The sequence below is a fragment of the Podospora anserina genome, chromosome 2 (genome assembly GCF_000226545.1).
Source record: "Podospora anserina S mat+ genomic DNA chromosome 2, supercontig 2".
In the NCBI taxonomy this organism is placed as follows: domain Eukaryota; kingdom Fungi; phylum Ascomycota; class Sordariomycetes; order Sordariales; family Podosporaceae; genus Podospora; species Podospora anserina.
The window spans coordinates 2,976,787-3,001,385 of NW_001914858.1; the positions used below are offsets into that span (position 1 = coordinate 2,976,787).

The 24,599-nt window shown below is 52.9% G+C and overlaps 7 protein-coding genes across 7 annotated transcripts; 3 read left to right on the plus strand and 4 right to left on the minus strand.

Moving 5' to 3' along the window:
- Window positions 1–1,300: 1,300 nt before the first annotated feature.
- On the plus strand, window positions 1,301–1,838 carry PODANS_2_8460 (uncharacterized protein; the record flags this gene model as incomplete). Its single annotated transcript, XM_001911616.1, has 2 exons — window positions 1,301–1,325; window positions 1,378–1,838. 2 exons carry the CDS (start codon window positions 1,301–1,303, stop codon window positions 1,836–1,838), a joined length of 486 nt encoding a protein of 161 aa, XP_001911651.1.
- Window positions 1,839–2,188: 350 nt separating this feature from the next.
- PODANS_2_8470 (uncharacterized protein) lies at window positions 2,189–3,172 on the minus strand (the record flags this gene model as incomplete). Its single annotated transcript, XM_001911617.1, has 1 exon — window positions 2,189–3,172. One exon carries the CDS (start codon window positions 3,170–3,172, stop codon window positions 2,189–2,191), a length of 984 nt encoding a protein of 327 aa, XP_001911652.1.
- A 2,374-nt stretch (window positions 3,173–5,546) lies between these two features.
- On the plus strand, window positions 5,547–6,827 carry PODANS_2_8480 (uncharacterized protein; the record flags this gene model as incomplete). Its single annotated transcript, XM_001911618.1, has 2 exons — window positions 5,547–5,709; window positions 5,764–6,827. Coding segments are annotated over 2 exons (1,227 nt in total), but the record flags the coding sequence as incomplete, so codon positions are not given.
- A 129-nt stretch (window positions 6,828–6,956) lies between these two features.
- PODANS_2_8490 (uncharacterized protein) lies at window positions 6,957–8,342 on the minus strand (the record flags this gene model as incomplete). The annotated part of the gene is made up of 3 exons (XM_001911619.1): window positions 6,957–7,385; window positions 7,486–7,746; window positions 7,818–8,342. The coding sequence occupies 3 exons, from the start codon at window positions 8,340–8,342 to the stop codon at window positions 6,957–6,959; spliced, it is 1,215 nt and encodes a 404-aa protein (XP_001911654.1).
- Window positions 8,343–10,745: 2,403 nt separating this feature from the next.
- Window positions 10,746–11,840, plus strand: PODANS_2_8500 (uncharacterized protein; the record flags this gene model as incomplete). Its single annotated transcript, XM_001911620.1, has 3 exons — window positions 10,746–10,910; window positions 10,984–11,204; window positions 11,267–11,840. 3 exons carry the CDS (start codon window positions 10,746–10,748, stop codon window positions 11,838–11,840), a joined length of 960 nt encoding a protein of 319 aa, XP_001911655.1.
- Window positions 11,841–12,760: 920 nt separating this feature from the next.
- Window positions 12,761–13,492, minus strand: PODANS_2_8510 (uncharacterized protein; the record flags this gene model as incomplete). Its single annotated transcript, XM_001911621.1, has 2 exons — window positions 12,761–13,313; window positions 13,377–13,492. The coding sequence occupies 2 exons, from the start codon at window positions 13,490–13,492 to the stop codon at window positions 12,761–12,763; spliced, it is 669 nt and encodes a 222-aa protein (XP_001911656.1).
- A 3,660-nt stretch (window positions 13,493–17,152) lies between these two features.
- Window positions 17,153–19,948, minus strand: PODANS_2_8520 (uncharacterized protein; the record flags this gene model as incomplete). The annotated part of the gene is made up of 2 exons (XM_001911622.1): window positions 17,153–18,945; window positions 19,003–19,948. 2 exons carry the CDS (start codon window positions 19,946–19,948, stop codon window positions 17,153–17,155), a joined length of 2,739 nt encoding a protein of 912 aa, XP_001911657.1.
- Between the last annotated feature and the right edge of the window lie 4,651 nt (window positions 19,949–24,599).

The following is a 24,599-nucleotide window of genomic DNA, read 5'->3' on the forward strand; positions in this document are numbered from 1 at the left end:
GATTGCGGCTCAAAAAGAGTTGCGGCTTGCAGCTCCAAGTCGCCTGGGGCCTGGGCTCGTCGTCATCAATTGGCGGTGGGCGGCCGGCACCTTTAAGCTTCCCATGTCCAACGCGGGGCAACAGCTTGGAGGGGCACCTTTGAGGTGCTGTCTCCGAGACATGATAAGGACAATACTGCACCACGGTTTGAGAATCTTCAGTTAAAATATAGCTTTGGAAATCGAGTTGATATATATGTGAGCCCATCAGCTACCATCACCGCTTATAACACCAGCGAACTTCATCTCAACATTCTCTGTGCCCAGTGACGTACCAGCCAGCAGCCAACCCCGCATTGCTCTGCCCCACAAGTCACAGACTCTTGGTATCCTTCTTCAGGGACACCCGAGACACAAAACTCGACAGTTGACAATGCCGCTCTGCATGAACTTATCGCGTGGGTTCATTGTTTGCATTGCCATGGCGAACGGTAACATCAGATGAAGTTCGCTATACCCTTAACCGAGATACACAGGGCTGCTCCGAACTATACCAGACAGACAGTTTGGTGCAAAACAGCGCTTCCAAATTCCGCTGATAATGCTATCCATAGATGGACAAGAACCTGTAGCCCAAATCAGATGAAGTACAACACAGTCAGGCTGGCTACGACCCACAGGTTCAAACACAGCTCTCTGCGATGCTGAGAGTTGTTCATCAGCGGTGTCCACGGCCTCCGCTATTACAACACGGGAGTGGCCGTCAACGGTATTCTGCATCTTCGAATGTCGATCTTCCAATCAGTGGAGCCCACTCACCAATCGCATCACAGGACAAACATCTTGTTACCCTTCGAGCGCCGAGGCTTACAGTGGCTCATTTTCATCGAAAAAGTCCCAACATTGAGAAAAGTGCGCCTCTTTTCTGCCTGCTTAGAAACCCCTGGTTCATAACACGCCACAAGCAAAGGTAACAGACCAATAGACAACATCCGGGGTCACGGACTTTCCCAGGACCCAGCTTAGGATTGCGTGAGTTGGTGAAACCGATTTGGAATCAGATAGCTCTTTCCCGACCCCACCTCCGAGGCACCTCCAACGGAGAATATATTTGTTTGGTCCCTCTCTCCATCAACTTCTCTCACGATGTTTCTTCTCACCTCACGTCGTACAACATCTCACATACCATCTCTATCGAGAGCTATAAAGCCTATTTTATCCGTTTCTCATCCGACTCATCGTTTACCTCTACCCTATCACCTGAACAGATCCGTTCAACCTAATAAACACTTCGGCAAAATGGCTTCCGCAGCAACCATCTATGACTTCAAGCCCTTGGACAGCATGTCTCCCCCCTCCCCCCCCCATCCCACATCCCCCAACTAACCCCCATTATAGGCAAGGGCCAAGAATACCCCCTCTCCAACCTCAAAGACAAAGTAATCCTCATTGTCAACGTCGCCTCCAAGTGCGGCTTCACCTCACAGTATGCCGGTCTTCAGGAGCTCTACAAAAACATCACCGCCAAGCACCCAGACCAGTTCGTCATCCTTGGCTTCCCCTGCAACCAGTTCGGCGGCCAGGAACCCGACGCCGAGGCGGAAATCGTCACCTTTTGCGAGCGCAACTTTGGCGTCACCTTTCCCATTATGCAAAAGATTGAGGTGAATGGTGACAATGCCCACCCCTTGTTCGAGTGGCTCAAGGAGCAAAAGTCTGGCCTCCTCGGGCTCAAGAGGATCAAGTGGAACTTTGAGAAGTTTTTGATTGGCAAGGACGGCCAGGTTAAGGGGAGATGGGCTAGTGTGACGGGCCCGGCTTCTCTGGAGAAGGAGATCTTGGCTGAGTTGGAGAAGTAAACAATGAGCGGTTTTGATGTTTTTTTTCTGTCAGGATCCAGGGGTATGTTGCTTTTTGGATAAGAGGGCTTTGGAGAGGGAACTGCGAGCTTGGATAAATTGATACACCCTACTTTTTGCAAGAGAAAATAAACATGAATAATGAGCACATGCGTTTTGCATTGGCCTATCGGGATTGCTGCCACCATCTTGCCCCCATAAACACAGTATTTTGAGTGTGAGGTTTATTACTTCCCGACACTGAGCCCATCTCGTTCATCAGATGATGATCACTTCTTTCGAACTCATTCGATATTTCATCTCATCATTCATCAGCCTGTTCCAATCCCAACCCCACCCAACCCCTCCCATCACAACGACCTCTCAACCTCCATAACCTCCCTCACCCCCTCCTCAATAGCAGTAACCTTTACTTTATCCAACCTCTTCAGCGGCCTCCTCGGGTGCCCACCATACCCAAAATAACTCTGAATAGCCTGCTTCGTCCCCGCGATCGCCGCCTTGGTCAACACCCAGTCCCCCTTCGACAGCGTCTTCTGCAGCGCAATGGCCTCCTCCGTCTTCCCTTCCGCATACAAATTCCATACTTTTGTGCAAACCTTTGGCATGACGTTCGCGCCTCCAGCAATGATCCCGCTGCCCCCGCTTGCCAGAGTCTGCACTGTAAAGTCACACATTCCTCCAAACGCCATGTACCCTGACCCTTCCGCCCACGGTGTCTTTGCCTCCGTTGCCAGCGCCACTCTCGTCAGCTTTCCCGTGTTTCCACATGTGAATTTTGTCCCGACAATGTTTGGGTGCGCGGCCAACTTGATAAGAAGGTCCGAGTCCATGTCTATGCCAGCCACGGCGCCGGGGTAGTTGTACAATATCAATCCCAGCGGGCTCTCGTCGGCAACGCTCACGAAATAATCGTATATAGCCTGCTCATCCATCAAGAACCGAAAGTAGGATGGTGGGAGGAGCAGGGCGTAGTCAGCACCGACATCCTTGGCCAGCTTGCACAGCTCAATCGTTCCCCGGACGCTGCCCTCGGTGGCACCGATGATGATGGGGGTGTCTGTGAAGCCGGCCTCGTCGAGTGCCTCTCTCGTAGCCTTGGTCACTGCTAGCTTCTCTTCACGTGTGCAGTGGATGGCCTCCCCGTTGGATCCCATTGTGACAAGGCCTACGAGGCCGTCCTTGACTAGTCTTTCGGCGTGCTTCTTGATGGTGGGGATGTCGAGGTCTTCGGTCTCGGCGTCGAAGAAGGTCATGGTGGGGGCGTAGATACCACATGGGAGTGGCCTCCGTGGGGAGGAGTGGCCATTGGTGGCACCATTGGTGGCAGTCATGGTCGAGTAAGAAGCCGAACGGTGATGAAGGATGTTTTGAGAGGAAGGGACCGTGAAAGCCAAATGACGCGTGGGGCTAGGAGTGTGGATTTGAGAGTGGGCACGTGGGGAGATGTTACAGTATGAGATAGAAAAAACAGGGACGGCCAGGGCGGAAGGCCGGCTACTTAAGAAAACACATGAACCCCTGATGGGAGTTGACAGTCGCCCCATGACCTAATGTAAATAGGAACCAGTGGGGTTGTGCCCGTCAGCCACGCGCAAGAAGAAGATGTCTAGTCTGATCAGACATGGGTCTTCAGACGCTTCTTGTGTGGGATGTTGAACAAGAAGCGGGCCAGAACCTCCAACTCGGAGCCAAGTCCTCCAAATTCGATTGCAGGGACTGCGGGAAGGAAGGGAGCTAGGTCAGATGCAACAGCGATGCCAGCACACTCATCGGCAAGGCGGCCGCTTGTGGCCATCGACAATGTCTCGCAGCTATATCGGGATAATATATAGAGCAATGGGGTCAGGAAATCACGCACCCCAAAGCATCCATCGGCAACCAGATGTGAGTGTGTACATCATCTGGTCTCTTTCATACTAGAGACAATAGACCAAACCCATTCAACCAACCCAGGCAACCGGATTTTAGCCAAGCGATACTGACATCCCCCTATGCTGATCCCAGACACGTCTAATGCCTCAGATGTAACTGAGGGGAAGGTGAAGGCTGGTTCAGAGTAGTTGTCGAGATGTTCTTGGCTATTATTCTTGAACTAACGAGAGCCTTTACCAGTAATGGACTGGTCAGACTACCAACTCCGGCCCCATGATCCTCAGAGCTTTGCTGTTGAGACAGGAACTACCTGTGAACGAGGCCATTGGGGTCAAATCCAGTATGAACAGTGGATGGGGGTCATGTGAGCAGCTTGAAGCAAAGCTGGACAGCCACTTCAGTGCGAGAAATAACAGACGAGAGCGGTGACGTTGAGACCAGACGAGCGAACAATTGAAAAGCAAGGGGACTAATCCGGTAACCCCACAAAAAGCGAACAATATGCCGGGAGAGCTGCAGGTTGATGTTGCGTCCTGGTTCTGTGGAGTAGCAATGTTTAAGCGGTTCATCCGGGAGGACGCATGAAGGACTGGCCGGCTGACAGCGAGATGGTTTTGCTGAGAGACTGTCCTTCCAGTTGATGAGGATGATGGACGGTGTATCAGCAGATGATTGGTGATCCAGGTGGTTCTCAGCCCTCTGCCGACGTTGCTGCCGTGAGGTGTCGTCAGAGAAGGAAGCTGGGTGTTGCAAAGATGAATAAGAAAAACTGGAGACCGGCACCTGTCACAAACTGCACCCACGCTTGTGTGTGATACTAACTATATGGCCGACGGAGAAACTATTTCCTCCAATCAACTTGAAGACTAGGTCAGCGGGTTTGGGGGGAGAAAAAGGATGCACAATTGGCTCTTTTGCTTGCTGAAGGGAAGAAAGCTTGACCGGCTTTGCGCGCCACCTCGAAGACGCTGGCGGGAGTTTGTGGTGAGGCGGAGCCGGTGAGGAGAGGCGAGCTGGAGGGTGTGATGCTGATATTTAGCCTGAGGAAAACAGGATCTCTTCAATCCACAGCGATGGGTGACCTGCATGATGAACCGAGTGAAGGTCCAGGTCGCTGCTTTGGCCTCTGTTGTCGTTGTTGGAGCTCTCTCTCGGTGGTGGTTGCTTCCATCCGAGCTTCTAGCAGACGCGGGGCAGTGTGGGGGTGGGTCTCATGGTGGAGCTTCGGGTTATTTAGTTTGTTTCTCCACGATATCTTGACGATGAGAAGGAACAACCACCTCATGAACATCACAAGGTCGTTCTTTCCGGCCTGGATTATTTTTAAGTGGCGGAATCTTTGTTTTAGGAACCTGCAACACACCAATGGACCAAAACCGGGGAAGAATTGACACCTATCATACGCCATCACATGCGGACAACACATGCGATGTATGTTGCAATGAATTGGCCGGGTGAATGCTCTTCTCCAAATCGACCCCAACTCGCAGTCTGTCGGCCCCTCTTCCAGAATTCTTCCGGATCGACTCGAACCACAACTTGAGAGGAATTGTTGTACGCCTTCAACATGTATCTCATATGCAAGGAACCGCCTGGCACGACACCAAGGCCGGAAAACGTGATTGATGCTCTGCCACTCATCGAACCCATATGTACTTAGACTTCCACCATCTCCAATCAATCTCATTTCATTCAATTTTGGCCTTTCTTTCCTGCCTAACATTGACCCCTGGCCTTGGCTTTGACAGACAGAATGGAGCCGCTCAATGTGTTGATGGTACGGACAATTCCTCACCTGTTAGCTATCGACCACTGCTGACCAAATGAACCAAGGTTGGTACCGGCGAGTACACCACAGGTTTCGTAGGGACCGGTGGCTCAGCATCGGACAAGAAGGTAGGCGTAGTCGGTCTCTCCATGTTTGACCTCAGACGAAGGGGCAAGGTTGGCAAACTTGGGATGGTGGGTGTGAATGGGACGAAATACCCAGCAATCAGTGCGTACCTTAGAAATGTCCAACCCATTCAAACATCTGGCTAACACATCCAAGGGGAACACCTCCATAAAAACATCACCCTAGCCTACAATAACCTTGACACCTCATTCGAGTCCTTCCCCTCCGACGACACAAAAGATCCCGACGCCTACAAGACCGCCATCGACGCCCTCAAACCCGGCGATGCCATCACAATCTTCACCCCAGACACCACCCACTACCCCATTGCTCTCTATGCCATCGAGCGAGGAATCCACGTCATGATCACCAAACCTGCAGTCAAACTCCTCGAACACCACATCGCCCTCCTCGCCGCCGCCGAAAAACACGGCGTCTACGTCTATGTCGAACACCACAAACGCTACGACCCCGCCTATGCCGACGCAAAGTTCAGAGCCAAAAAGCTCGGTGACTTCAATTACTTTTACAGTTACATGTCCCAGCCCAAATTCCAACTCGAGACATTCAAGGCCTGGGCAGGGATTGACTCGGATATCTCCTACTACTTGAACAGTCACCATGTGGATATCTGTGATTCCATGGTGTCCCAACTTGGCTACGTTCCTGTCAAGGTCTCCGCCTCAGCATCAAAAGGAGTAGCCACCAGTCTCGGCTGTCACGAATCAACCGAGGACACCATCTCCCTACTCGTGCACTGGGAGAAGAAGGACGACCCTTCGAAGCATGCCACGGGTGTATACACCGCTTCCTGGACAGCGCCCCAAAAAGCAGGAGTTCACTCCAACCAGTACTTCCACTACCTGGCTCGAGATGGCGAAATCACCATCAACCAAGCCAAACGCGGGTATGACGTTGCAGAGGATGCAGCGGGTCAGTTGGTTTGGTATAACCCTTTTTACATGAGGTACGCGCCTGATGAGGATGGGAACTTCAACGGGCAGAGTGGGTATGGGTATGTGTCTATGGAGAAGTTCGTTGATGGCTGCCGGTCCGTTAATGCGGGAGAGTTGAAGCCGGCGGATTTGGACAAGAAGGGGCTTCCGACGCTGAGGAACACAATTGCTACGACAGCGATTTTGGAGGCGGGCAGGAGGAGTATCGATGAGGGGAGGGAGGTGAGGATTGAGCAGAGGGATGGGAACTGGAGCCTTCTTTGATCGGTTGTGTATTATTTCGCGCAATGGCACTATGTTGGTTATCCTCCTGAACGTCACGCCTTCCAACCCCAACAAAGGAAACAGATAGATCACCAGGCTCAGTAACTGCCAGCTACGAATCGGGGCCTGCTAAGCCTGAGACTGAGCGGGAACATTGCGAACCCAAAAATTTGATGCCCTAAACTTCGCCTGAGCTAGATTTGCCGACTGCAGATATACCCTCACGGAACTGTGCACCAGCCTGACCCGGTTGTGCTCGATAACCACGAGCCCTGGGCAGCAGAGAAGGATTTCCTCTGCGCCAAGCCCCATCCTCAAGGTGCCATCAACTTCCGCAACAGTCAGCGGTCGCTCAGCAGAGCAGAGCAATGTCAAGATGCTCCTTGCATCTTCGAGAAAGCCTTGTTCGACATCTAGAAGCATACGCTCATAGGTTTCACACAAGGGGTATGGCACAGAGGAAAACAAGCTCTTGACTCGTGCCTCTACCACCGGGCAGGATTCTAGGGCTGTGAGCATACACTCGACCCATCGGAATCTAGGAGAATGTGGTAGTATCTTGGGAACTTATGAATGGGTGCTTGGAAGGATATAAGACTTACGATCCCTCCGCTCTCGAGATAAGAGCACCCTGAATGAGGGGATGAAATTGTCTCACCCTTTGAAGGTTCCGGTTGTTCCGCAGGGTTCCAGTGACAAACGTCTCAATGTCCAAGTCGACATTGTTGATCTTGACCTCCTCGTGAGTGGCCAGGCGAAGATAGTCTCGGATATCTGGCTCATCGCGGCTAGACACGAGCAGATGCAGTCGAGAGTCTGACCAGCCCCGGATTTCCTCGATCGCCTTGAGCAGACACCCTCGGCCGGTCTTCCTGGGGCACTCGTCTAGTCCGTCCAAGATGATGTAGGTGTTGCTGAACTGCTTGACCGCGGTGCGAAGAACGCCCATCAAGCCCGACTCTGAAGGTGGTACATTGAAATGGTTGACACTTTGGCGTGCCAGGAGGAAAATACTGGACCCCTGATGAACCAGTTGCCAGTGTTTGAGTGTTGCTTGTTGATGGTGTCGTTGTGTTGGACGGATATATCAGATGCATTCAGCCATCGTTGCATATCTGCCATCAATCGATCGGCCCGCTCCATCCTCACCATCTCGTGGTTAACTTGAATGCCTTCTATGACATTCATGCTGCTTCCTAAATTCAACACTTGAAGACCCAATCTCAGATTGGAGCATAGCCCGTCAACCATCGCTGAGAGCTTCCGGAGTGTGGTGTCTATATCGTACTTTGGTAGCATCCTTGCAGGCGCCATACTTATCAAGTATCGAGAAGGGAAAACCACCACGTAAGGGATAGGCGAGCTGACGGATGAATGTGCGCGGAAAGAAAGAACTTGAACCGCTACTGGTTGAAGAGCATTCTGAAAATTTCTGGGCTTCGTTGTGTAACTCCTGAATGTGGCCTTCACACTCCCGAATCGATGACTCGAGCGAGTGAAGAAGATCTCTCTCATGGGGTTGGAACTTGCGGGTTCGAAAACAAATTTGCAACTCCTGGAGTATTGTGGCTAGCGCTTTGAGCTGTTGAATGATACTGGTGATGTTGGCTTTCGAACTCTTGACTGATGCGTAGTACTTGATAAGACATTCGGTGGCCTGTATTCCCAAGCCGATAATTCCGACGACGGCCCCGGCGAGCTCCATAGTGAATGTGTAAGGCAATGAATAAGGGGTATGTAAGGAAGTGATGTGAGGAGTGTGTAACGCAATGATTAGAAACAACATGATGCTGGATTGTGAGAGGCAACATACATACTCATCTGTGATCATAGAACATGAACACCTAGACGCTGGACGTCTATCGGACTCCCTTAGATGACTCGCCACCGGCCACACATACCACCCCTGCCCACACCCATCAATCAAATAAATAGCTAATCAACCTGCACGAATTACCCGGGCGCGCACACATTAACAATCAATCAATTAAGACTCACTCGCACCACAAACTACTAAAATACATATAACCGTAATAGGCTTTTTCAATAAAAAGAAGGCCTAAATATATACTACCTTTAAAATACCTATGTGGTGGTGTCGTAGCTGTATCTTAAATATATATATTTGGTCGTGGACTTTAATGTTGAAGTTTAAAAATCTGGGTGTGGTGTCCAATTAGGCCTAGTGACGAGAACTAGCCTTATCCTAAACGGGCTGTCGTCAGGTGACCTGACTTACATAGCATGTGGGAAGCTGGTCCGAGTTGCCAGTCATTTAAGAGAGTCCCGTCTATCTAGAGTTGAGCATGTAGATCCATGATGGCCAGCGTCTCGATGATCACCATCGCGTTGTCCCCCGTGGTGTCCAGCGTCTAGATGCCCAGCGTCTAGCTGTTAGGCGCCCAACGTGAAGCGCCAGCAACGTAGCGAAGCGCGGATTACCACTGTGTGACCACGTTGCCAGGCCAAGTTTTGCACCTGTAGTAAAGTGTAAGCGCTAGAGAGCGTGATTAGAGCATCCTACGGCGGCAATATGAACTGAATGGTTTTCACGATGTCAAAATGCTTCAAACATGACACTTGGGTTCTGCCTTACGAGCATACAGCACAGTGTTGATTACAGACGCACTGTGAATGGATGCATGATCTTCGCCAGGCAGGCCTCGTCGAAACAATGTTGATACCCCTTGAAGGCCAGCGAAGCGCCGACCAAGCCTCACCTCGCCGGTTTCTGTGCTTCCTGGTTAAAGCCGAATATTAGTTATCGCAGGCCTGCTCTCAAAAAAGATATCGCGTTTGGATCCAGTTTTGCTCTGGTGACCGAGACTTCATTTGATCGATGGTGATGCTGCGGCTGGACAGTGTGCTCAGCTTTTCGGCGCACAAACCATTTCCACACAACTTCCAGTTTCTTGACCAAGATCCCAGGATGCGAGATTCAAAACTGTCGCCTGTTCGATCCAGTTCTGTTTGTTCATGCGGAATTCGCTGTCGAGAGCATGTCGATTCTCAGGCTCCCTTGTGGTGATACCAGACTGAAGAAAATATCAGGATAAAATAAATGAAAAGAAGGTTACAGCTTCTGCTGATCGGGCTGGTAACCCGTTTCTTGCTTCGTCTTGGACTTGGACCGAGTGTGGCGCCACAGCTGAGAGAGCATCTCAAAATCTCGGAGCGTTGGTTGGTCGAAACCAGGCACAACTCGTGGCGTAGAGTCCCAAGAAGGAACACCAGCACCGGCACTTCGCGGTGATGGGGACTGGGAACGCGGCGACCGGAGCAGGAGTAGCGTCATTGTTGTGGCTTTGCAACAGGGCCAAGCCAGGCGCTGCGGCTGTGTTTGCAGCAGTTTGACAGCAACAAGCCGGAGGGATCCAGGGTTGAGGTGACAAACCTGCGACAGAGATATTGACATGCAACGTCAACTCCATCCTAAAGCTGACGACCACTTGTCGATTCTGCAAAATCTGATCTGTTTTGCAACTGAATATCCGTATCCGGTGGTTGTTTTGTTTTCGTCCTTTTTATCCTGTTTTTGTGGCCATCCCATCTCCACCAAACGAAATACTTGACGTCGCACATACAGCCTCGTTCCCTGTTGGTAGTCGTCAGCTTTTGAGTGCGAGCCCCATCGAGTTCCCTGGGCAACCAAGCATAAGGCGAGAGAGAAGCCAAGGAAACCTCCAGCTTGCGCAACCTCAGCTCTTTGTATCTTCTGTGCAGTCGCAGCCCTATCGTCTTCAGCACAAACACAACAAACTCCCCTCCGAATTCCTTTTCGAAAAACCTTGGCCGGAAACCTTGATCTTCTGACAGGCGGGAGGGCGTGCGCAAGCGCATAGCAACATTAACACCAACCGACACCAGACGAACCCAATCGAACCGAGCGCCGGACAGAGAGCCCCTCCAAAGAAAAAAATGTGGGAAGACTTTGAGCTCGACGCCGAGCAAATTCCGGCCTTTAAGCTCGCATTCCACATAGCACAGATTGTCTTTGCGTTTGTACTATGGTGCCTCGAGATTGCTGTGTTCCGGGCCGAGAGCGCAAAGATTGTGGGCAACAACGGGTGGACGTTCGCAGTGGTATGTCTCAACCTTATCTGTATCCCCTCACTTTTTAGGATCACAAGATACTGACGTGGATATGGGATGGTAGTTCTTCTTGTCGTTACCAGCATGGATCTACCTCATCGGCGCCCCTCGTTTCCCACGAACCCGCAAGATCGCCAACCCGACGGTGATGGTCTTGGTCGACGTCATCTTCACCATCATCTGGCTCTCTGCCTTTGCGACACAGGCGGCGTATAACTCTTCTGGTCTTTGCGGAGATGTTTGCGGTATCAGCAAGGCCATCGTCGCCATGGGCGTATTCGTCTTGTATGTCCTACCCCTCCCCCACCATCTTCACATCTTGAATAACCCGTACTAACTATCCCCAGCCTCTTCTTCTGCGCCACCACCTTCCTAAGCATCTGGACCCTCAAATACTACCAATGGAACAACCGCCTCCCCGGCTACGACCGCGGCGATCGCGGCGCCGGCTCCGACAGCCAGAACATCGACCCCGACAAAGCCGCCTTCTCCCTCGCCCCCCACGACGAGGAAGCCTACGCCCCGGTCAACATCCACGACGCCGACGACGACGACAGACCCGCTCCCTACGGCGGTGCCAGATCTGACTACTCCTCTGACCCCTACGGCGCCCCCAAGTCGGATTACTCGGACCCGTACGGCAGCGCTGTTGGCGGTGGAGCGGCCAACGCGAGCACAATCGGCAGCTCATACCAGGACAACCCGTTCCGAAGGGGAGAGGCGAACGCGAACCCGTTTGATGACGATACCGAGTATAACTCTGGACGGGTGTCGGCTATGGGGATGGGGGGTGCGTCTACGCTGGGAGGGTCGATGAATAGTAGGTATCAGGCTCCGAGTGTGGGGACGTATGATGAGGAGGAGGATAGGACGGGGCCGGCGAGGTTTCCGCAGGCGAATTATGATCACCTTCATCGGTGATCGATGATGAATAGAACTGATGTTGAGTTACGAACGGGGGCTTGATGGTCAGGGGGGATATGAAAGCGAAACGTGCTTGGGAAGGTCATCTTCAGCAAAAGTGCAGCGAATGGCATGTCATGGCTTGATGGGTTAATTGGTGGGGAAGGGGTGTTTACTGTTTCTGAATGATTTTGTTTCCGGAGGGCGGAGTTTGTACATTGGAGGCATTTGGCTTTGCGTATGGTTTTATTATACAATGATCACGATATACAAACCTCTCATGAAATGTCTTTAGGGTTCTGGCGTCAGGTGGAAGAGGGGGACTTGTTCACACGAAAAGGGAGGTATCATGTAGTTGAACATGAGGATGGTTTGTTGCATGTCCTGGTTCTGAATGTGCGAATGGTGGCTTTGGTGGCTTTGTTTGAGCACGAGGCATGGTTCCAGTTGTAGCCGTGATGAAAGGTTTAAGGCGTATAGAGGAGTTGCAGGGCATTTCTCAAATTGATATATTGAAGAATGGCAACGCAGAAGATGTGGTGTCTGTCCAAGATATCTCCAAACTTTGGTTGCCATCATCTCATAGGGTTTATGATGAATGTTAAACTAACAAGTGGTTGCCCAGGTGGCAGGACTTCCGAAAGTCTTGATAATCATCTAGTTCAAGTCCAGCAACCTGACCTAACGACCTGCTCAACCGCCTGTTCGACCGCCTTCGCTAATTTAGGCCCAAGTGCTCTAATCAAAACCACAGATTTTTCCATTTCCGCCAGATCAGATGAAGACCAACTATAAACGCCAGAAAACGCCGGTATTATGAGTGACATGAACCTCTTCCCCATCTACAGCCGCCCTGTTTGAGAGCCACACTGTGAGGCTCAATTTACATCCTCAACAGAAGCCCCAATGTAGCAGAACCCTCTCAGCATTAAACGCCCCTAAATCAGCCCCGCCTTCTTCAACCTCCTCTTCAAATCCCCGGGCGTCTGCTGCATCGGATTTAACTTCATATCCCTCGCCATAGCACCCACATCCTCCCCATGCCTCTCCACCAACCTCTCCAACCACTCCCTCTCCCTATCACTCTGATACCTCGGTTTCGCCACCACTTCTCTTCCCGCCTCCCTTTCCAACGCCTTGAGAACTTCGCTCTTCTCATACGTCTCCCCCGCTAGCCCGCCCCATTCCTCGTACTCCTTCTTCTCTGTTGATTCACCCTCATCTCCAGACTCGAGGTCGTTTAGCGGGTCATTCAAAGGGTTGGTATCCTTGATGATCCGGAGGATCTTTCCCGTCTCGGGGTCGCGCTCGACTTTTACCTCGCGGACGCGGAGGGAGCCAGAGTTGGAGTAAGACTGCACGGCGAGGGGGTCTTGGACGTCGGTGCGGAGTTTGGATTTGTCGTTGGGGGCGGTGCCGCCTGTTGTTTTGCCTAGCCTTGCGACGAGGCCGAAGCGGGTGTAGTTTTGGGAGAGGGTCTGTTTCTTGTCCCTGGTGACATGTAGAGTTAGTGAGTGAAATGGGAATATGTGGGAGAGAGAGGGGGAGACAAACCAGTTCTGGGCGATGATGCTGTTTCCTAGGGGGTTGAGAGCCTTCGTGCGGCGGTTGGGCATCTTCACTTTGGAGCGCGAGGAGCGCGCCTTGCGCTTTTGAAGTTCGCGACCCATTTTGGATTGTGGTGGGGTGGTCTGAGGGAGGGGTTAAGGTTGGTGATGGTGTTAATTGGTGCGGTGGTTGGCTGTGGTCGATTGCGCTGCTGCTGTCGCTGCGCTTGCCGTACCATGGCGGCCAAAAATTCTGGAGTTGAGACGATAAGGGCGATAAGATAAGATCTTTTAGTGGGTTGGCTCCTTATCGATCGGGCTGGTTGCCTTCTTATCGCCGAATTCATAACGCCGATGACTCTCCTTCTCAGCCAGGGCAGCTGCCACACTTGCTGCCAACTGAAGAGACTGGCAACCGATTCCCCTCCATGATTCAGACATGCAGATGCAAGATTGGACAATGCAATGTTCCTGTCTTCGCGTCCGTGACAACTTGGAACCGTTTCTGTTGACGATCTTCTTTCGAAGAGACCGTCATGTCTCCGTCTGAAGCTATAACACAGCTCTATTAAGCCTTCTTCACCGTTTCTTTTATTGAATCCCAGCCTCGCGTGACTGTCACATGCAAGCCTTGACGTCTGAAGACCAAGGTCACCTCTCTTTTCTTGGCAGGATGAGCTTGGCCTCAACAGCATCAACCCCTCTCACAAATCGCCCGACTGGATGAGAAAATCCCGCTCCGTCTCGTAGGAAACGAAGTGATACCCAAAAGCATACCAATACCGAAGACCACACACACTCACGGTTCGGATCTGGTAGGTGTCTCTGTCCCTCAGAGCATCTCGGTGTCTAAACTTAGGTCGTCGAGCCGTTCGATGCTGCCCAACACCCATCGATATCTCGCAACCGCCCTCCCCCCACGCTCACGTTCACAAGCTCGTGAGGTAAGCAGGGAGAGATTTCTCTTCAGTTTTATCTGCCCAACATCCGAGCTTCAGGACTTGTCTCCTCAGCGGTAGCCGATGAGCTCGTCCGTCCGAACACAGACCACCACGGCAATCACGTCTTCCGCCAGATCTTGAATTGCCTTCCTGTTGCGGTATGGCCCGGTGTGATCGCGGGATGCCAACACCCCCTCCCCTTCCTTCTACGGAGCAGATGTTAGTCGCGACGCTACGGGAGGGAAAGACAACCTGCTTCTTGCTTGCAGCTTGCAGGACATGCTTGCATATCCCGTCTTTTTTGCTTTGCTGACTGTCGTTGGAAGTACCTCCAAGGTCAACAGCCAGAAAACAGGGACGTTTTGTCCCCTCTCTCTCTCTCTCCACCTCTTTTTCCCCAGATAAAGCAACCCAACCCTTCTCCCCCTCCCCTGTTGTTGGTCGTGTGTGCACACAGGAAAGGAAACATGACCCCTGACGGGTACATTGTGTGTTTCCAACATATCCCGCAAGCCAGGTCCAGGGCCAAAAGATAGTAAAAAATGTTCCTATCTCTATATCGATGACAGCGCATATCTGCTATGATCCAGGTTCGGTTTAGCAAACCTGATGAGCTCACAATCAGTGGTGGTAGCGGTGATTGTGGGTGTGGTCGCGTGCAGCAAAGCAATGATGCAAGCCACCAAGCGGTAGCACACCACACCAAGTTTGTTCTTCTATCACGCCTCTTACCTTCTAGACGGGTTCTAGTCTTTCTAGAAGGTCGCTTCTATCAGATTTGGTTTTGCTGAGGTGGCCGATCAAATTCGATAGTGTTGTTGACCCCCCTCTTCCCCCCTCACCTTCACTTTTGTGGCTTGCTTGGTGTGTGCTAGGGTTCCCTTCTTCTTTTTTGTTCTGTGCAGCTTCTAGCGGGGTTTTTATGGAGGTTGGTGGTGGTGGTGGTGGTGGTGGTGGTCTGGACAGATCAACAACATGATTTCTCTACTACTCTCACCGAATCAGTGGTGTTGAGGTAGGGTAGAGGAAGCGCGGTTAACCAACGGGGTTTGTGTTGATCTATGGAGTTTGGGGTTGGGGAGTTCTCCACCGCAGATGAGGACAAACCGATAGAGTCTATACGGATACGGGATACCGAAAGTTGTCGGCGATTTTTTTCTTTCTTCCCTTCTTCTGTTTTGCCTCCTTCGTCCCCTCTCTCGTCTGGAACTGGGCCAGCCCCCCCCAGTTTGTGCTGGATGAAGGTGTGGCTTGACGCCTCCTCCTCTCCTCTTCATCGTTTCCCCTATCTCCATTATCCTCCCCGTCTTACAAACTTACATTGCCGCCAGCGAGCCGCCCCATGTACACAACACCCCTCTTGTGGTACAGTAGTTCCAAGTCCCTTCCCCCACGCAACTTTCCCCTTGAAGGTTAGAATCTCCGATTGGGCAGGTCCTTTGTGTATGTATGCACATTCTGACCCCTGACCTTGAGACGGCTACACGGCGAGCGGTCCTGTTCTCCTCCTCACCACTACCACCCAACAGTTCCACAGCTGGGTTTTGCCTCTTGCTACAACAGTGTACATCGAGAGAGCCACCAGTTGAGGGGGAAACAACACACACAGGCAAGGGGGAGGGGGTAAGCGAAGGCGGCATGGGGGGAAAAAAGAACACACTAACCGCGAAGCTTGTCGTTCCTTTGCGTTCCTTGTTGGCTACAACTTTGTTGATGGAGTCGATGGAGCCGTTTTGCATTTTTTGCAGTTACATCCAGATTGCGTGCTTTATCTCTCTGTCTCCATTGCCAGTTCTCCACTTGTTTGTCATGTTCAAGAAGAGGTTATCGTGAGAGACACTGTAGCGACGGTCTGTTAAGCGCGGCTTTGTGCTCAAACCGGGTAAGCCACCTCGATTCACTCACCGAGACATTAACTTCGAGAAGGTCTGCAACGGTAGGTTGGCAAGGACTAGAACGCGGGTTGTAACCAGCTGGCAGTAGTGATGTGATAGAGATACATTAGACTTGACGGGGGCAGGGGAAAGGGAGGGGGAACGTCGATCGATTGAGGATGTACCTCTGAAGTATTCTTCTGGTGAGGTGGTAGATCTGATGTAACATGGGATACCCCGAATGTTTTGCTTACCCACCCGAGGAGGGGGTCAGCAAGCTGTGTGGATTGTGGGAGGGAGGAGAGGGAGAGTCCCGTCCGAGGCACAGACGAACCTGACACTTTCCAGGAAAGAACATATGCCGAGCTGAGACTGTGGGCGTCTCTGAAGGGCTACCCGAGATGGGGACACACTCGCTCACACGGACAGTCATCCAGCTGAGAGAAGTGTGCATTGCCTACTGAGATGAGCATCTAATGCGGATATGGCACATGACACCTCGCGTACAGCATGTATGAAGGCTCCTCACAAGACTCCATGTCCGTGCCATAGAGCTCTTCATAGGTAGTTGAACATTTGTCACCAGTGTTTTGCATGTGCTTATAGTTGGAAGAGTGTTGTGAATGTTTTGCAATGTTTTTGTAAAAGTTTCAACAATTGTATCTGATAAAACATGTACCCATAGCTTCCTCCTCTTCCCCCCCGCCATCAAGAACCTGCTCTTGTTCCCAAAACCCTGACAGGTAAAGGTATAACCACGGTAGCTAAATAAGTAGGTATATATAAAAAGTAAACCAAAAAAATGATATAATAAACAAAGAGATGTCGGTATGTGTGTTGTGTGTCTGTGTGTGTGTAATGTGCAGGTCACCATCATTGATGTACCTCACTCACTGTTGCCATAAATCCAGGGCAACTAGGTAGGTACCCCCCCTTTCATATCATATCCGTCCCAATCCATATCAACATCAAAACATAATCCACTCCACCTCCTGATTTCCCCCAATACACTTGATCCAATTAAACGGCCCGCCCCTCTGCTGCTGCCCCGCCGTGCCCGGCCTCATCCTGTTGTACTCATCCTTGACTTGCACCCCCTCCCCAGCCCAGAGCCGCTCAAGCACTTCCAACGCGGCAAGGTTGTTCATGTACCCGCTCCGGTTCATAATCTCCCTGCACTTGGACCGGACAATATTCTGCTGCAGCTCATTGACGCACTCGCTTCCCGCAACAAAAAGCGGCCAGAGCAGAAACTTCTCCGCGGAGGAACCCGCTTCGAGGCTGGTGGCGTAGTAGACCACCTGAGAAACCAAGTTGCGGAAGTTGTTGTGGGTGGAGGGGGAGTGAGGGCTGGCAAGACGCTCGGTGTACAAGAGCGCGGCATACCGGAAGGCTTCGGAGAGGGAGTTGAGATCCCGGATCTGAGTCGCGGTCGGGGGTGGGGTGGTGCCATTGACACCAGCGCCAACTCCCATTCCTACTCCTGGGGATGTGGGAGAGGAAGAGAGGGATGGAAGCGGGAGCGGCGGGCCGGTGAGCGAGGCCCGGACGCGGTTGGAGTCGAATTCCCAGGTTTGGAGGGCGATGCGGGCCTCTTTCCACTCGCGCCAGAAGGCGCTGCGGTGGTCATCGTAGGCGGAGGAGGGTGATTGCATCGAGTTGGCGCCGAGATGGTCATTGTCGTCGAGGGTGGAGCCAAACCCGTTGCCGTCGAAGCGGACGCTGCTGTTGATGGGGTGGGGAAGGCCGCCAAAGAGGCTGTGGTGGTGGTCGGGGCCGCTGAGGAGGGGAGATGACTTGAATGGCGCACCGAGCGGGGAGACGGCACGCGAGGTATCATTTGCCCGGGGGAGTGGCGAGGAGGCGAGGAGGTTCTGGACTGGCCGCTGCTGAGAAAGCAAGTTAAGTCGGCCAAGTTTGATAATGGTCCTGAAGAGCTCGCGGTCGCAGCCGACGAGGTTCTCAGCTCCGGGTGGGAGGAGCTGTGCATCAGGGAGAACACCGTAAAAGCTCGTGTTGAGCTGGGCTTCTCTGTCGTTAACACTGGCGGAGATGGCATCAAAGTATGTGAAGAGCGCCTCCATCCAGGCCGAGTCTCTTGATGGTGGGTAAGGAGACATCCGGCGCATGCCCAGAATCTTCTTGACTCCGGCAAACTGTGTGTGAAACTTGGCAACCCCTGACTCGGCCATTCTGTAGTGGCAGAGCAACAAGATGGTGGCCAAAACGGAGTCCTGTGTTGACTTTTCCGCGTCGTTGAGCTGCTCGTCAAGTAACCGTACTGCCAAGTTTCTGTGTTGGTATTCTTCAGTCAATGACTGATCTTGCCCATCCGAGGGGCTCTCCACGGGACTCTTCTCTCTCATGTCGAAACTGTGTTGACCGAGACTGAGTTTGCGCTTCATCCTGAGGTTGCAGGCGGCCAGCGCGCAGATGGCGTGCTGCAAGCTCCGGCTGCTGTTGGCAAGGCCAAGAATATGCTCTCGGAAGGGATTGTTGGGGCCATCGATAAACACCATGCTAGGGCACATGGACTTCTCGTAGTAGTCGATGAAGAATGGCATCTTAGTGGCGAGATCTGGGCTCATCTGCAAGACGGGTGATGGTGACTGTGAAGGATATGAGTTCGCCCAGGGGGCTTGGGTCCTTTCATTGACGCTGCAGGAGAGCGAATCCTCATCCGCGTTCGAGGGGGCCCAGAAAGAGCCGTGGTGAGACTGGACACTGCTTCCGTACGTGTCCAAGTCAGGCGTGCCAGGAGCTTTTGCGTCTTGAGGTCAGCGTATGTGATACGGTTGTTGTGGGTAACGAAACTCACCCATGACGTCGCATTCATGTGGGAGCTTGCGACTGAGCTGGGCTTCCAAGGACTCTACATGAGACATGTGAGATTGAAGACTCGAAGCGGGTTCTGATGGACCATATACGAGGCTGGGGCAAGAGGTTGGTGCCCGGGGCTGCTCAATCATGATGCCACCTGTTGGGCTCTGTGGAACGGGCGACCCGTGATTGTGGAATCCGTCGTAGACAATAGGGCTGTGGATGTATTGCGGCACGTCGTCTCTCGGAAACGAGTGAGCAATGGGAGACATGTAGTCAACCTCGCTCATGGTGTCCAGGGGAGTGTGGATCATTTCCCGGTGCATCATCATGTCACCAGGAGTCGACACAGGAATGTGAAGACTGCGTGGTGGAGGAAACCTCGGACCATCTACTGGGGGCATGCTGGACGAGAAGGGAATGTGAGTCCATCCCGGCGGCGCGGATTCGGTAGGAGACATGTGCGACATGTCGTAAGGGTGGTGGTGAAAAGGAGGTATCGTGATAGAGGGGCTCCGCCCGTGGCCCATTTCCAGGTCGCCGCGAACTGCCCGCTCATCCTGCTCGGTTGGCCACTGACCGTTCGAAGTGATGGAGGTCGTCCGAGAGCGTGTCGTGGTCGTTGGTGACTTGATGCTGGAAAGGCTCGTCTTGGCTTGGTTGACTGGTGGTGCCTTTGCAATGGGCAGCGACAACCCGCGAAGCTTGCCCCGACTGGCCACGCCAACACCCCATGTGAGCTGCGTCTTGTAGCCAGAGCACTCGTTACCAATCTCCAAGCACTGCGAGCAATACGGTCTCCTCCGATCACACTTCACATTCCGCTTGGCGCAAGTAAAGCAGTCGTCTGCGGCCCCGCCGGCGGGGGCTCTTCTTCTGCGCTTCCTGGCCGAGGCAGCATCCTTCGCTGCTCCTGTCGACGGCGTGTTGATTGGTGCAGTCATGATATCTGATGATGATGGTGGTTGTAGTGGTGTTGATCCGTTCAAAGTTTCCACCGCTGGTTAAAGTAATAAGTCTCGATGTAGTTGCTGGTAAGGCCAATTCCGAATTCCCGGGAAGTCTCGTGCAGATCCGCACAGCAGGGCAACCGACAGAAGGCCTTGTGAAGAGGCAAGTGTTATTGAACACAAGGTGTGGCCCTCGAGAGACAGCGGATGCTGGCTGGAGTGGGTGAACGGGTATTAATATGGCAAGACTCGGGGCACATAGCACGCTGCGTGGGAGAGACACTGGAGCCTGTGTATGTCTCGCAGCCGAGAGGGAGGTTGAACCTGGAAGCTGGGAATGGTCGAGATGAGATGGGATGAAGTGGGATGGGATGGGATGAGAAATGAATCAGATTGGGAAAGAGGGCAACATATGAGAGCAAGGCAAGGCCGCGAGCCGTGTGTGTGGTAGGGTGTTCTGTTTTATTAAACAGCAGCTCCCAAGCACCTCAGCACTTCCACCGAGGCACCAAGCAGCAAGAAAGAGACACACGGTCTGCATGCAGCCCCATCCCATGCCCGGCAACCTGACCCCCCCCTCCCCTCCGCCTACCCCTACCACCCTCCCCCCAGTCCCCCCGTGCAGCGCGCCAACGCCCCCTTCTCACAGGTACCACCCAAGTACCTCCGTACCGACCAGGGCCCAAGGGAGGATCGGTCGGAGGAGCGGACGAGGTTCTGGAGTGGGTGCAACGGCCGCGAGCTGGGGGCGGCGACGAGTTACAACAGGTGACGGGCGGGAGTTGGAGTCTGGTCAGTGGAGAGGGCCAAGGAAGGCCCCATTGCGTCCCACATTCTCTCTTTCACCTGTCCACCATATCCATCCACTCGTCCATGATAGACCCCAGTCGGATACTCAGGTGAGACAGTGATGATTTTCGGAATAAAAAGACGGTTAAGATGGGTTGTTGGGCTGCCATTGGAGGGGGGAGAGCATCGAGGATTGAGAGTGAGATGGGCGAGTTAGCCTGAGGGATTATGGCCAGTGAAGTGTAATTATTCCGACTGAAAGGGAGACCGAACCCAGATCCCAAAGGCTTCAGAATTGGCCGACCGGCAAGAGCTGAAGAAGTTTCGGAGATACCGCAAATGCTCCGTGCCCTGACGGTCTGTTTCGAGCTCTATCTCTCTCTGGAGTCTCTCTGTCACCGCTCTCTCGTTACAAGAGTTGTGAAATTCATGGCGTTTGGGGCGCTAAAGAATCCCTTGGTCAACCGAAGAGCTTGTGTTTGGCGACTGCGACGTACACAACAGATTCAAGAGTGCTGTCGCTGTCACTGCGAATGCGAGAATTTGGAGCGAGGTTGGCGTTAACAGGTCCCCTGTAGAGATATCCCAGCGCCAGCGGGGCAGCGCGGGGGTTTGTGGCTGACCCTGTTGTCCCGTCCGTTTACACATGTAGTGCCCCGCCATCTGCCACAGTTTTCACTGATATCTTGAACTTTCAGCAACTTGAACCGGATCAACCTAGTTCGTACTTACCAACACTTCACATTCGGCGCTTTTACTTTCTTACAGCTGGCCGGACGACATCTCTTGTTATCACAAACGCTAACACGAAGCATGAGGCTCCATAAAATCAAAATCACGGCAAAACAGGCCTCTCAATGCCAGGAGGTCCCGCTCTGGCTGGACTGACCCCCATCTGACAACGGCGTCGTCCGCTTTGAGCAAAACCGCCTGCCAGTCGGTTATCATCAGATTGCGACCCTGTGCCGGTACCTATTGCGAGCCAGGCCCGTATTCCACATCAACAAGCGACCGTCCCGTATCTGAGACCGCATTGACGACGCTACCCGACCCGAGGACGCCAAAGGGAAGATGCAATATACATTTGATAGTCCCTCGTCAGCCTCAAGCCCACGAAGCAGCCACTATATCGACAGCCATGTGAGACATCCTCCTCTCGCAATGCAACAAGCAATAGCAGCAAGCACACGATGTATTCCATTGAAGCTATTGCGCAGGAGTGGGGGTCCTTTCAACATGCGTTGGGTTTCCCCATCACCGAGCTAGTGACAGCATTTAATATATTCGGCCAGTCATTGTCTGGTTACTGGGTTCAGCAAACACTGACGACATGCAGCACCAGTCGTGGTCTCTGCCTTCTTCAGGAATCTCGTGAGACCTTCCTGGTCTCGGTGGGAGGGTACTTCATTACAGGACATCAGAAACGACTAAAATAGTCTGATAAGGAAACATGTTTTCTGCAGATGGTGTTGCCAACTTGTCATGTCATGTCATGGTCAGAACAAGACCATTATGCTGCATGATGCTGATCACGACCAGCTTGCTCAGGCACGCCCAGCGCCCAAGACGAATCAGCCACCGCCGAAAGCCTTCTGTGCAGGCTTCTAGAGACCTTCCACACTAGGCCTCAGAGATGCTAGTGGTGGAGGCTCCCTTATCAGCACACTTGCTGTCGGCCATGCCCGAATAATCCCCCGAGCAGTTCATATCAACAGGCGGGCAGCAATATCTCGGATGGTGGGCCTTGAAAACCACACCGAGGCTTTGAGGTTTATTATTAACGACATAAGGCGAAACATGATCGCCAAGGGTAAGGGTTCGTGGGTTCTGAGCCGAGAAACGGAGTTCATCAGAGCCGCCCTCACGCCCTGTCGTCCAGGGGTCAATAACGGAGACCAGACCAGGGCGAAACTGACGCCAGAAGCCACAATGCACGACATCGTCTCGATGACGAGATTCGCTTGTGACTTCTTGATGGAGCTGTTGGCAGTCTGAGCTCGAGGTATTTTTCGCTCGTCGAGGACACGGTCTCATGGACCCTTCGCGCAGTTTTCCCCTTCGCAGTTGGTACCTTTGCCACATACAAGTTCTCACTCATCATGGAAGACGACATATACGTACGTTGCCTTGATTCGCTGCGCCAAGCACCGCACACGGCTCGCCGCTGACGAAGGAAAGACACGCATCTTACAGGCCCAAGATGAGCAACACTGGATCTTTCCAGACCCGGACAACACTTCCGTCGACACCACAATAGAGAATAAGCAAGGTCGGCAAGTCAGAGGCCACGGCACGGCCTTGACAGCGCTTCCGTTCTCGCCAAGGAAAGGGGTTCGGGAGGGGTTGTCAGGGGATCAGCTTTTAAACGACCACACTCGAGATGGACCTCATACAAACTCGTTTGTGGTGTATCGAGCAAGTGGTTCATGCGCTAGCTTGGGGACTAGGTCAGTCGTTACACCCTGTACCCTGACCTCTCTAACTATCCCCTCTTTTCGTTGTCAACCCAACTCGGATATCTGGCATGTGAGCTCGCTACACCTTGAACTTGGCACTATTCCTATCCGTGTGGTCATCGTCAATAACTCGTCGACATGCAGCGATATCATCAGAGCCAGGTCATTGCGCTCCGTTGAAGCGGTCCAGACCAGCGCCACAGCAAGGGCCTGAAGTAAACCTCAAACCCCTCATCAACACAGCGCACACGGCGATATTTGGTGGGGGTCACGTTCGAGTGGTCGCCGACTTCCACTGCATGCAAGAGCCACCAGAAAACAAGTCGTTGACTGACAACAAGACACTCCAACCTGCGGATGCAGCCGGACGAAAACGGCGTCCTTCTCAACGTTCGCTCGAGGCTCGCGAGGCTCTTGTTCGGACACTAAAAGACGGTAGCGTCTTGTCCACCGCCAGACCAAGCAACGACAAGTCACGCGCTGGCAAAGCAGCCAAGCGGTAGCAAGAGACGGCGATACAGCCACCTGCATTTGGCTGCCAGCGCTAGAAGCCAGAAAGAAACATGCATCGAAGCTTCATCTCGTCACAACTTGCGCCCCACAATTCCCTTATCCCCCCATCCTTTCTCGTTGCGAAAATGCCATTGCGTTTGTGGACGAAACGGCGGCTTCTGAACCTGCAATTTGGGCAGAAACGTCTTGGCTATCGGCGCGCTGGACGGCTACACACTTTAGTACCTTACGCTATACTTGCCTGTTTCTCGTTGCTCGTCTTCACATGCTGATCACCAGATTCCGTTCTCTGGTCCTGTTCGTGATTGTCGATCCCAAGCACCAGCAAGGCGGAAGCGATTAATAGCATCGTGGCATCTCCCGCCGGGCTGGCAGATCGACACTGCGAGGTGTTTCTCAGCTGAGGTGCAAGCAGCGGGTGATAGGCTGAAGCCTTGTGTGAGAGGTGTCGCGAAACTTGATCAACCTCAAGAGAGGGTTCACCAATCACCATTCACCAAATGCAGGCTCTTTGTGAGATGTCGAGGGCAGACGGGATTGACCGCCATAATTGGAGTTCCCCTCACTTGTCTGGCCTTGCGAGCTACACCGCTTCAGGGCAATGACCGAGGCCCTTGCTGCACGACTGATTGGTCTGTCGGGTTGGGAGCAACTGGGCGGCGGCGGCGGGTTTTGAGTGCAGTGAGAGGGTGAGAGACGGGAGTCGGGCATCCGGATCTCAGAGTTGTGGTGAACCAAGAGATGTGGCTGAGAAAACGGCCCTTTTCTTCCCACGGTCGGCTTGCGGCCCTGGCGGCTTGGCCCTGGCGGACCGGCACTCTTGGGGCAGCACACGTCTTTACGTAGCCTCGGCAGTCTGGCGTCACTCAGCTGCGGTTGTTTGCTGA